The 12,630-nt window shown below is 39.8% G+C and overlaps 2 protein-coding genes across 2 annotated transcripts in view; both read right to left on the bottom strand.

Moving 5' to 3' along the window:
• The window catches only part of fbxo25 (F-box protein 25), a 6,744-nt gene extending 4,916 nt beyond the window's left edge, over positions 1-1,828 (bottom strand). The window contains exons 1-2 of the mRNA XM_030786781.1: positions 1,809-1,828; positions 1,318-1,454 (exon numbers count right to left, since the gene is read on the bottom strand). Of these exons, the coding sequence (XP_030642641.1) occupies positions 1,318-1,439 (122 nt within the window). The 5' untranslated portion in view covers positions 1,440-1,454; positions 1,809-1,828. The remainder of the gene's footprint in view (positions 1-1,317; positions 1,455-1,808) is intronic.
• A 4,774-nt stretch (positions 1,829-6,602) lies between these two features.
• On the bottom strand, positions 6,603-11,474 carry fam110c (family with sequence similarity 110 member C). The gene is made up of 2 exons (XM_030787364.1): positions 11,436-11,474; positions 6,603-7,649 (listed from the first exon to the last, which is right to left on the bottom strand). The coding sequence occupies exons 1-2, from the start codon at positions 11,472-11,474 to the stop codon at positions 6,603-6,605; spliced, it is 1,086 nt and encodes a 361-aa protein (XP_030643224.1).
• Between the last annotated feature and the right edge of the window lie 1,156 nt (positions 11,475-12,630).

The following is a 12,630-nucleotide window of genomic DNA, read 5'->3' as shown; positions in this document are numbered from 1 at the left end:
ACAAAAGAGGGAATGCAATTAATAACTGACTGAAATGTACCACTGAAATCTAAAATTGTAAACACTGACTGAAGAGTAAGCTTGCAAAGAGTGGGGATGGAAGATTTCACAGTGTAACAGTAAGAAAGGGAGGGACAGGGAGAGAGTGCATGTGTGTTCATGTGTATATTTTCCTTCTTCATTATGACCCAATCCTCATTTCAGGCCCGTTTCCATGACAGCATAGGCATGGTAGGCCGTAATTATGGGGTGTGACTCAGCAATACATACTTGGGCCTCAACTCCACAGTTCCAGTCCTGAATTACCCCTATGCCCATCAACACACTTCCTTCTGTTCAGGCCACTTCCCCTGATGGCAGCATCAGCTTCCACCAACCTATACATCAACTGTGTCACACAAACCCACAAGAGCAGCCCAAGCCCATGTTGTAGAGATCTACTGTAAAGCCCTCCTCCGTAAGGGGTGGGTTGAAACACTCAATTCCAGCTGGCCAGTAGCTTGGGAGCTTAACTAGAATGGCACATAGAAGGATTAGTCTGTGTATGCCACGTTTGACTGTGACAGCTCTTTACTGAAATTATAGAGTATAGACATGATATTAGAGCTTATAAGTCCTCCAAAAAGCCTCTATACAGTTCTGGTATGTTACAGCAACTACAGGCTATTCGTGAGCAAAGTTGGATATGATCTCTGTCATGCAGAAAATTGAAATTGGACTGTGCTTTGTGGCATGGTTGGTGTGATCTCTGAACACACCTGAGATCTGATTTAGGATGGGTAATCAGGAGGATATAACTGGTTTATTTCTATTAGCAATTTTGGTTTGATATATAACAAACTGATAACATAACACATTTTCATTTTGGCATCGGTACAGATGAGACAGCAAAAATACCTGGAAGTACTACTGACAAATACTAGGCTAACAATAAAAACATACAATGCATTTTGTCTCCATCTTCAGATCTAACACAAAGTGACAAACAGCAGAGGTCAAGCATTCTCTCAGGAATGTCAGTTTACCCACTCTCAGGAGAGCAGTTCAGACATGACAATAGGCCAATTCCAATTGGCCAACAGCACAATAGGCACTTTCGGACCAAACAGTTCTAGGGACTAATATGGGCCACTGGGGTTTGTTAACCTGCCTAAAGGTATAAGAAATAACGGTGGTAGAGGGGTAACTACTTAGATACCATAAGAGGACTTTCAAATACAACAGATACAGAGGGGAGAGAGAGAGAAAAAGAGAGAGAGGGAGAGAGAGAGAGAAGGAGAGAGTGTTTTATTGAATAAAAATTTACTTAACACTTACTCCAGGTCAAGTTCACTGTTGTCCCCCAGCTCGTGACCGAAAAACTCGAATCGTTTCCATCCGTCTTCGGTTTTAATCCAGCTCCAACCGGGAGATCTCCAGTCCTGGCCCAAGAACGGCATCCTTCACCTGTCCGCCTGCGTTAATTTCATTAGTCAGAAAACGTCATCTGTCCACGCAAATGTCTTATAGAAGGAAAGGATGCTATATTTTGTTTTGTTACTATGTTTCTTTAGAGCACATGCATATTTGACATTTCACCAGGGATCATAAAAGATGCCCTCATTTGTCTCATGGAGAGTCAAAACACAATTAGCTTTCATGATAAACACAGCTAGCTGTCGAACGTTAATCGCTAAATGTAGATCCTGCAAAACACAACACCTGTACTGGATTAGGATTATTGACACAACACAAGATCGGCGATATGTCCATTTATTGAACATAGCATGTAACAGTCTCTCTAAAAGTATTAAAGAAGTAAACCATACCTCAATTCCTTTGTTATGCTGAAAATTCTAGCTTTTTTTCGAATATTGACGGAAGTAAACAGTCCGTGGAGTGGAATGTCGCTAGAACGCCTACTGGCGTTCAGTGATTGGAGATAGTGTTTGTATTTACTCTGTTGCTACCCGGGAATTCCTTGCTGATTGGTCTACTGGTCTGTCTATCATTAAACGTTCTCTCTACTGTGTTTTGTTAAAGCTTCTTCCTACACGTGACTGAGTGAGCTGCACATGTTCTCGTGTTTTGATTTGGTTATGGGGGAAGGGGAATGAGTAGAAACGGAGGGATTGTTAGGGTGAGCTGTGAGGCAGTACGGTGGTCTGATTATATTTCTCCCTTGTATTTCTGTCTATATTTTTCGAGCTACAGAGAACGAGTATTTTAGATCATAGTTCTTTGAAACATATTTATTTTCGATTCCGGCAGTAACGATTGCACAAAGGATTACAGTTCCTTTCACAGCTGATTATTAGTCACAATGTTCTAGTGCTTGTGTGTGTGTGTGTGTGTGTGTGTGTGTGTGTGTGCAATCAGTCTGCATTCTCAGCAGTTCTTACTCTGGCACAAGCAGACAATTCTTTCCATGGGAAACTACGAACAAATGAATCAGTGATCTGATGATCTTTCATCAAAAGTAGTCTTTTGTTTTGAAAATACAATCTGTTTGTGTGTGTGTGTGTGGGTGTGTGTGTGGCCTTTTTCAATAAAACAGGATCAGGCTGCAGACAAACGCTGGACAATGTGAGTCTGACGTGAGACAATATGAGATGTGAGACAATGTGGCAATGGTATTTTGAAGGTGGGAAGATTAGGTTTAGGTCACATTTCGTTAATAGTGAACTGTCATATGAAGTAGACAAACATCTACTAAAGGAAACAACAGGAGGAGACGTCATCACAATAAAATGTTAAAAACAAATGGAAACAGATTCCATGTGTCTATAGGTGCCTACAACTGGTCTCAAACAAGCAATACCACTCTCTTATCTTGGAAGAAAGGTGTGAAGTAGTCATTTTGACAGATGATAACCTAAACAACATACAATTATAATTACACATTCAACACAAGCAGTTGTAAACAAAGCATGAATTTCTGTGTTACTGAAACAATACATCTGACTGAGTTTGGCTGAGATCTTCATTGCTGGGACACAGAGATTCTGAATCCATTCAAGATCCAGACAAGATTAAACTTGCGCAAAGTGCTACTACTAAACTCAGTAAGGGGCCAGTTCAGGGGTGTGTGTGACTGTGTACTGGTAGAGAGAGTCATGTGTGAGTCTGTGTGAGTGCATACAAGCATGAACAAAGTTGCTGCAAAATAGAATGATGAAGATGTTTTTTCTTAATGGAGGAATATAGGTAAAAACTGACAAAAGTTTCACTATGATTAGTGCTTTGTTATGATGTTTTGTTGTGACGAGCCACCAGAATAGTCTCAGTGCTCCTCTGTGCAGACTTTAGAAGCGTCTGGAATTCTGTGAGAAGCATGCAACACCATTGTTCCACATTCTTCCGTGATTAATTCCATCATTTGTTGTATTTGTGACTAAGATGACTATGGCACATGTTTGACTTCATTTTCATGCTCATCAAACATTTCAATGACCATTTTTGCCCTGTGGACATGGGCACTGTCATTCTGAAATAAACCACTCCTATCAGAAAATAAACATCCCATTATAGCTCCATCATAAAGGTGGTGACTCTTATTTATTGTCATTTACATTGCCTTCTAAGGGGTTAAATGGATGTAAACTATGCCCAAAACATGTACCCATCCCATTACAGAGCTGCCAGAACCCTTCACACTGGTAAATAAGTATTCAAACTTGAACGTTTCTCTTGCCGTGCACCATGCACAAACTTGTCCATTTGTTCAGAACGGAGAGAAGAATAATTCATCTGACAATATGACTTTTTTCCACTCCTCTGTAAAGCCATTCTTTGGCACCATTTTACTCATAAATATGCATTTTGGGTGTAATAAAAGGTTTATGCATTGCAAACCAACCATGACATTCTTCTTCTCAAAGTCTGCGTTGGACTGTTCTTGTTGAAACTACCCTCTCATACTCCAGAATGATATTTGCTGTCAATTGATTCAGAGTTGCTCATGTTTTTTCAGGCATCTCAAAGAAAAAACATTTACGTCATTGAGATCTATTCTTGCAGCCATGGTATGTAAAATAATGGGTCGCTGAGCAGGCCCATCATTTCATACATTTCTATACATTTCATACAAGAATTATGGTATGTTAATTGCTTCATTATTGCTTCTTTATTTTGTTCATGATCTGAAGAAAGATGCATGCTTAAAATTCTTAGTGTTTTGCTGCTATCCAGGCTGTAGTAATGTGGATTGCAGAAATGCTGTTAAGCCCAAGAAGCAGTAGAAAACAGGCAGGACAAGAAGTGAGAAATCTTTGGGAAATGATTCCATCACAAATTTTAAAATGAGAGACTCAGTTATACTATTTACTCTGAAATAGGCAATGGGCAGTTTGTAGGGGGATGAGGGGGGTGCCATCCCCCTTATTTGCAAAATGACCAAAATGCATCCCCCTTGTTAACCTGTCATCCCCCTATATACTCTAGAGAAGTGTCAGTGACCATAGGGCCATCTCCCTTGTTGGCCACTGGGCCATCCCCCCTGTTAAAAAATAACAAATCATCTCCTGGAAATAGGCGACATAAAGTCTAAAAACCCTCAAAATGTTCTCATTGATAATACTTTAAATCCATATATATGCACATTCATAAGAGTCATTCTTGTTACTTTTTCGATTAAATGCTTTTTTAAATTCTCATTTAGAATCAGAGGGGAAATAGGGAGACCTTTAAAGTTCTTTTGTTGTACCAGCAGAGACAAGATAAGTTCAGTGTTCATCAGAGCAACCAAAACACAACAGCAGTAAACTTCCACGGCAAGAAAAAGCTTGCAATGTATGTGCAGAAAAACTGTAAAATCCCAAGAACATTTGTCGAACCTGAAATGGTGCTGGTGTCCTCTGAGAAGCACACATATAAAAGAGGGAAAGAGTAAGAAAGAGCATGAGCGAGAGAGAGAGAGAGAGAGAGAGAGAGAGGTTCCCTAGCTTGTATTACTTTTGCTCTTACTCAGATGACTAGGTGGAATGTGGCCTAACCTCCCCTTGTTTCTGAAACAGACAAAAAAAGGTGGAAAATGGAAAAATACAGGGCAGAGCCACAATGAATGAAGCACCAGAGTGTAGCTAGGACAAAGACAGAGTTGACTGACAGTGTCAGATTAAGTGTTGAAAAAGGTACAGCAGAGACAGAGTGGTGAAGACAGGTGGGGGCATGTGATAGCTCCTTGGCAGGAAACCTGAGGAGGAAGCCACTCCTTTTGATGTGTAATGCACATGCTGTATATGCGTAACACCTGTAAGAAGTTAATAAATAATAAATCTGGTGACATATTATTTTACAAGTGTTTTATTATATGGAATAGGAATCAATCCACTGTTTCATTTGGTAGTCAACTGTCAAGTGTTTTTTTTTTTCCCCAAAGGGACAGTTTTGTTGCTTTAAAACAATCCTATCTCTGCGGTGAAGCTCCTCAAGTTTTTGACAGCATTTGACTAATGCTCACAGAATACTAACTCTGACGTAGTTGAAAGGTCACCTTGTATAAAATTAAGCTACACAAGGCTTTGCGGAATCTAACCAGCAGTGTCTGAAACTGAGTGTCTGGAACTTAGTCAGACAACAATGAACCAACATTTTGTCCTATTTATACCACGGTCATCTAACAGATTACAAAGCATAATAACACAGCATACAGCGCAGAGTCAAGTACCAGCAGCTGAAAAGCAGTGTGACACTGCTTCATTCTATAGGTTAAAATAAGACACTGGTCTGAAATGAGGAAAAGAAATATTGCTCTATTGTCTGTATTCTAGAAAGCTTAATGTGAGGTTCATAATACTTATCCAGTCACTACTATTGTCTGACTGACAGCCTACATAGTTCCGTCTCATTTTCTCCCTGTGGTGTTGTGCAATAAGGTTTCAGTAATTTCAGCCAATGATTCAAGTAATGATCACACTAGTGTGTGCACCCACGCACATACAGACACACACATAATTACACACCTAAAAAGCAAACAGTGGTTGTGCAGGCCCACTTTTTTTCATAGCCCAAAGACAAGAATTGTTCTCAGCATTCCAAACCTAACAGACAAATCTGCTGACAAGATTGCTTTACTGATGACTTCTGTCTCCCCTAGGCTATCTCGCAGATTATATTCAATTTTAATGAATAAACATTGTACAAAACAGTGAGATTTTTTTTTTAAAGTATCACTGTGATAATCCAGTCAAAAAAGTATGCAGTTGATGTTTGAAGCTAACTGACCTAAATGCATAAGAGAGGAATTTGTGGATGTGGGAAGGACCAAAACAGAGCATGCTCCAGCCTGTCTGAATTACAGACAGGACCTTCAACACATCACATAAAAAACATTCAGTGTGTCAAATAAAAATACATGTTTAATCTGTACAATAAAAGTAAACATTTTAAAACACTTTCCAGTGTAGTGAGATTATATACATACAAAGGATACATAATATGATTATCTTATTCAGTAAAAAGCTGCAAGTTTTGAGGATATCAGGTCGGTTTAAGGCAGGATGTATATTTATATTTTGGCTGAACATCTCATGGAGTGTCCACAAGGCCACGGATGTTTCTGCAGTTACAACTACTCCATAGGTTTTCAAACTTATCTTGAAGCGTGAAGGAGCAGTGGACAACTATTCCAGATCTCGCAGTGTTTTCCCTGACTGTGTGGCGTTTCTGCAGCTGTATAACCATTTGATTATCCGGGCATTTCGCTCTATAACTGATGTTCCTTCACGTGTTTTGTGCTTAAGTTCTTCCTCCATAAGCCCATCGCTGTCACCACTGGACCGCGAAAACTCATCCTCTGATGTTGCCACACTGACACTTCGAATTCGGAAGGAATGCTCGTCTGAGTGAGAGGAAAAATTCTCCTTTCCCAAGGATTCAATAACGTCGGACTCCAGTCCGCAATATTTGAAAAACGCATCAAAATCAGCGAAGTTCTTAGAATAACGCGAACTGATGTCTGAATGAGAACGACCGACACCTTTTCGGCTCTTGCCGTCGACCTCCGTCACCCTCTCGCAAAGGTCTTTCAAATCAAATTGTGCGCCTATCTTTGCCGTTTCACTTGAAATCTCCTCTGGAGGAGATATTGTCACTGTAGGTATAGGCATGGAATCTGTTTTTGCGCCTCTCTCTTTACTTTTACCTGCACCATGTGTATGGCCCTTGATGTCATCAGTATCACTTTCCTTACCCCTGGTCTCGGGTAACGAATTTGTTCTGTCCTTGAGGGAGTTCTCTAATCTCTTCCTTACCAGTTTCCTCTTGGTTTGTTCCCCGGAAGACCCTCGTAAAAGATCGCACTTCTGTCGGTACAACAGAAGCGAGTCTGGCCTTTTTTTAGAGCTGCTACGTCGGACCACGTTGTCCTCAGGAGGCAATTGACCCTGAGAACTGACAGCCACCTCAGCTGTTTTTATGGGTGTCTTCACCCCGCTTCTACTGGAAGACTCTTGACTACTCACTGAAGAGGAGCCCAAAATGAGAACCGGTTCCTGTGTTGAGTTGACCACCTGTTGACTTTTGACGTATTTAGGTTTAGTGGCAGCCAGTCTTTCCACTGCGCTCATACGTCCCTTCCCTTCGCTCTCAAGCTCCATCTGTTTCCGCAGGTAATCAGGCCCCTTCTCCAGAATCCGCGAGGTGTCCAAGTCTGTAGATGACTGCATTTTCTTCAAGTTTTAAGACATGCTATTCAGCAAATCAAGCCTGGACGGATTTACAATTTTTCGAAAGATCCGTCCGAAAGTGATATTCTCGTTAACATGCTGTATTCACACGTTTGTTTGAAAGCAGTTAACCCTCGTCAACGTGCGCTTTTGACTTCACCCAAGCTCGAACTGGTCTAGCGAGAAGTTAAGATATACCTTAACCCCACCCATCAAGCACCGCGCCAGGTTAGCCAGTGGCGCACATACGTCTTAAGTTGCCGACAAGCAAGACCAAAACACTTACTCGTGCATGTGTCACAGGAGTGTTAAAAAAAAAAAAATGAACAAAATATTTTTTAAACAACGACCAAGAGATTTCAAATAATATTTTATAAAATCAGTTAATTACAAGGAGGAAATTTTATAAACGGCACATAGGAGAAGAGGGTAAATGTTCTTTTTAAGCGCAAAAGTGCACTGTAAAAAGCAGGCATAACCACCTCAGACTAACAAAAGACAACAAATGTTGAGAATTTTTCAGCAGAGATGGATTCCTTGACATATGGTTGGATACAAAAGGGAGTCAAATTCTTTTTTTCTTTTCCTAACCCGTGTCTAAAATAAAGAGACGCACACACCAGGTTACAACACTAGCAAGAATGTCTGACAAAGATTCTCTATCCCCCCCCCCCCCCCCCCCCCCCCCCCCCACTGTATATGTGTGTGTGTGTGTGTGTGTGTGTTTGAATGACAAGATTAGACAAAAGTTCAGTTTGTGCTCTTTGGCCACAGTATGAAGGCAACTTTTTATAAAGACTGATATTGAAGACAGAACATCCATATGTTGTATCAACTGTATATCCTAAACTCGGTCTATCACTTTCCTTTTGTAACCATAGCCATGAACTCCTTGAAGATACCTGAAGTAGAAACATATGTGCTCTTAAAAGCAGAGGAAAATGATGAATGGATTCTAATGTTCTCTTCTGTACACAAGACCAGTAGATGGCACTATGAGTTTAGGGAGGCTGTGTGTGTTTGTGTGTGTGTGTGTGTGTGTGTGTGTGTGTGCGTGAGTAAGTTCAAGAGTGTCTGACAGACATTAATAAGCACAATTGAGTGTCTCCCCCCCGATGAATTATGATTTGGTTACATTAGATCACTAGAGGGCTCAAACAATGGCAAGGTGATTATGGTAAGTGCTACAGATGTTTGTGAAATGCAGTGTCTCTTTCAAAGACCTGCTCTTTCATCACTTGATTGAATTCCCACCAACAAACAAAACTAATGCCAAAATAAGGCGGAGGATTTAATTATCAATTACTTTAAATGTCAGAATGCATGCTCCACCATTAAAATGCTAATGATGTTCCTTTCGTCTGAGGCCACATGTACTGTTGTGTTTTCTCTGAAGCACTAAGGTCAAATTGACTACCCAGTGTAAAGGACAAAAATATTTTAAAAATGTTTCAGTAATATAACCCTTTCATATCTTTTCATATCTCTCTGTTCATATTCTCTTTAACTCGCTCCTTTAATATATTAATGCCACTCAGCACTTTCTGTGGCATTCTGTTTTCTTTTACCATGGGTCAGATCTGAGAACAGGTCATGCAAAATGAATATTAATGTGTGTGTGGGTTAATGCAACAGCATGGCCTCAGGACCTGAACTCAATCAACCAAACAATTAACTTACTAACCAGGGGATGAACCAACTGACCAACCAACCAACTAGCCAACCAATGAGTCAGCAAACTAACCAGCCAACCAATCATTCATTCAATCAATCAATCAGTCAATCCAGAGATTGATTTATTTTAAATAAAATAGAGTATGTATAAACTTTGCAAGATTTGTTGTAATAAGACACATTGCTACATTACATTTGAACTGTATAACTGTTACTCTATTGTTATCATATGTCACAGTAATCAGTAGGACAGCTGTGGAGTAGCTATTGAGATTTAGTGTAGATTAAATGATAGATGTCAAATGATTGCTCCTTTAGCACAGGCTTTAATTACCCATTGTTTGCTTCCTTTTTTCTGGATATGACCATCACTTAGACAGCACACATTTTCACTGAGGCGCACAGCAATGATCAGCTTAAAAGTCCTCCTGTTAGCAGAAGACGAATCCGCTCTTCAGCATACTGAGCGAGCCAGAGGAATTTCCACAAGCCCTGTTTTTTTCCTTTCTATGTGGATGTAATTTATGTGTTATGAAGGGCGTACTGCTGTACAATCATTTTAAAATAAATGAAGGGAAAAAGCCACATGTCAAACATTCACACTCCGTCAGCTGGTCTGTGCCAAAGCTGCTGCAGCATAAAGAAATTCAAATATGGCCTCATTTGGCTTTCACATCTCTGAGATTATAAATCATGATGTGACATGGGCTGGCATTAACTCAGCCTAACAAACCACCTCTCCACACATGCAGATGCATTCCATTTTTTTGGCTTCTAATTCAGAACATGCATGCATATACACACACACACACAAACACATACGCACACACACACACACACACACACACACACACACGCACACACACACCTGTGCATTTTTGCACACACAATACTTTTGGAGTGGATACTTTCACACCACAGACGTGGATCCAACTTCATAGACAAGATGGTCTCAAAATGTTGACAAGGGAAAAAATGTTTGCCAGATATCTGTGCCACACACACACACATACATTCGTACACATGCTCACACTCTCTTGCTTTTTATTCATTCATTTCAGCCTTTTAAAACAGCAGTGTCTTTATAAACTCTGTGCACTGTAGCAGCAATCACGCAGTAACCCGTAAAACCACGAGTTCATGAACTAAACTTGGCCCCGGTGACCCCTCCTATACTGCACTGTCCTGACTTCAATTTAACCTGATTATAACCACAACACAAACCTTACCAGCACTGAAACAGTCACAGACACTCCCACACTTTTCTTATCTTTTTTTACTTCATAAAGTGGATGGAAAAAGGGAGTGGGATGATAGAATGAGAGGGGAGGGGCAGGAACAGGGGTAACTGAATACTAGTCCTCTACAGCAAAATCAGTCAAATAATTTAGGGTTGAACATCTGAAAAACCAATTAATCTATGTACATTTGGATTTTCTATAAGTTCTCGCCTTGATCCCCCCCAAAAAATAAAACATTTGTGGTAAAATAGCGCTGAATACAGGTCTACAAACCGTTCATTCTTGCTTTCTACCTCAATTCCTCTCCATAACATTAAATGTGTGAAGTCTTAAAGAAATAATTAGACATGTCTTGTGTGTAAGCAGTCTGTAAGAAAGGGACAAATTAAAAGTGTGAAAAAGGAAACTTGATCCCTCGTACTGATGCTGCACGCTTGAGACACAAAGGATTTCTTTGTTTCCATGCAAGCATTGCAAAACCAGACTAGTACTGACCCAAAAACACTTGGCTTGGCATTACATGCAAAAGTCAAAGCTTATGCCACGTATGAGCAAAAACACTCAAGAAATTATAAATATGCCTTTTGTTGCCACTTCAAAGCGCTGTCCAGCTGAGTACAAAACAAAACTAAAAATAGCTGTAAATAAAGAAAATTGAACACAGTTGAAAACTTTCAAGGTAAATGAAAAGAATGTTAGAACAATGGTATTGTAGAAGAAGCAACAAAACATCATAGAGGAGCAAGAGAACTGTTCAGATACAGTGGAATCACCTTATTAATTGGTTCCCTATACAATGATTTACGACAATAAAGCACAGAAACGCATGTTTTTCAGTTGTTATTGTTTTAGCAGCTAGTCATTCAGAAAATACCAGGTACTCCTCATTGAGTACCAGCTCTGTGAAACCCATTCATACAAAGATGGGAAAGGGCCAATGGCCCAGCTATTTAACTCATTCATGACTTAGTTTCCATTCAATTGTATTGAGTGAAATGGAGCAATAATGGAAAGGGAAAACGGTGAAACTGTTTTTGGTACAAGAGAAAGATCATTAGAACCTCCCTTGTTAGTAGCAGCTAATCTGTAACCTCTAAAGTAAAGCCCTCTTTTAACAATTCCTCAGTTCAGGGAGGCACAGAGAACTAAACTCATCAGTATACCATTGGAACAGATAGACCAGTTTCTTACTTTTTCAACACTTTGTTCAAATCATAAAACAGCCCTGTTGATGGGCTTTGATGCATTCCAGCCAGGTTTTGAGGAATCTGCAGCCTTAGCTAGAAATAGTGAGAGCACCTGTGGAGATAGTTTGGCTGATTCTGATGCTCATCACTCTTATTGTTTCAAACTCTGAGGATGTATATGTTAGCATCTTGTCAGCTGTCACAGACAGTGCAGTCATGAAATTCCAATCCACACAGCTGAATTAGAGTAACAACGTGGTGGTAAATAAAAGAAAATTTTGAGTGTGTATAAATGCAAAATCTTGAATGAGTAAGAAAATTTATATTCATTTCATGTATCCTAAAGAGATAAAATTCAGACAGTTTTTTTTTCATGTTTTGTCAGCATCATCCTGAATTATCTGTGAAACTAATTAAAGTATGAAACAAATGAGAAATGACATATGATATATGAGATGTGAACTGCTTGGTAAGAAGTATGGTTTAAATAATGATTTCCTTCCTTAAATCAAAGTGAAGTAAATTTCTAACCTTTGGATGAGAATACGGTTGACCTGGGAGAGATTCTGTTATGAAATGAAAACCATATTGCAGTCCTGCTAGGTCAGACAATGCCAGAATGCAGGGGAGGAAAAGTGTGAATCAAACCCACAGTGAGTTCCACACAGGCCTGGTTTTACAACAACAACTGTGATAGGCATTGACATGCACGCACTCTTGACCTTTACTAAGCAAAGTAAAATCTCAGAATTGAGTGGCGTGTAATTGCTCCATGAATTTCATCATTTTTGTTATTTAATTGTCTTCAGATTAGTGCTGGGGCATGTTTGGCCTTTTATGACCTTACTAACATTGGGTGATAAAAACAAATCCTGTGACTGT

Source organism: Chanos chanos, chromosome 10 (assembly GCF_902362185.1).
Source record: "Chanos chanos chromosome 10, fChaCha1.1, whole genome shotgun sequence".
Taxonomy (NCBI): domain Eukaryota; kingdom Metazoa; phylum Chordata; class Actinopteri; order Gonorynchiformes; family Chanidae; genus Chanos; species Chanos chanos.
Note: the sequence above shows the minus strand (reverse complement) of the source record. Positions and strands in the feature narration are given on the sequence as shown.

What these genes read in the sequence shown, in the direction of transcription:
- fam110c (XM_030787364.1), bottom strand. Translation starts at nt 11,474, where the DNA reads ATGGGTTTCACAGAGCTGGTACTCAATGAGGAGTACCTG. An exon ending in TACTCAATGAGGAGTACCTG is followed by an intron (nt 7,650 to 11,435) that starts GTATTTTCTGAA and finishes TAAAACTTGAAG; the next exon opens with AAAATGCAGTCATCTACAGA.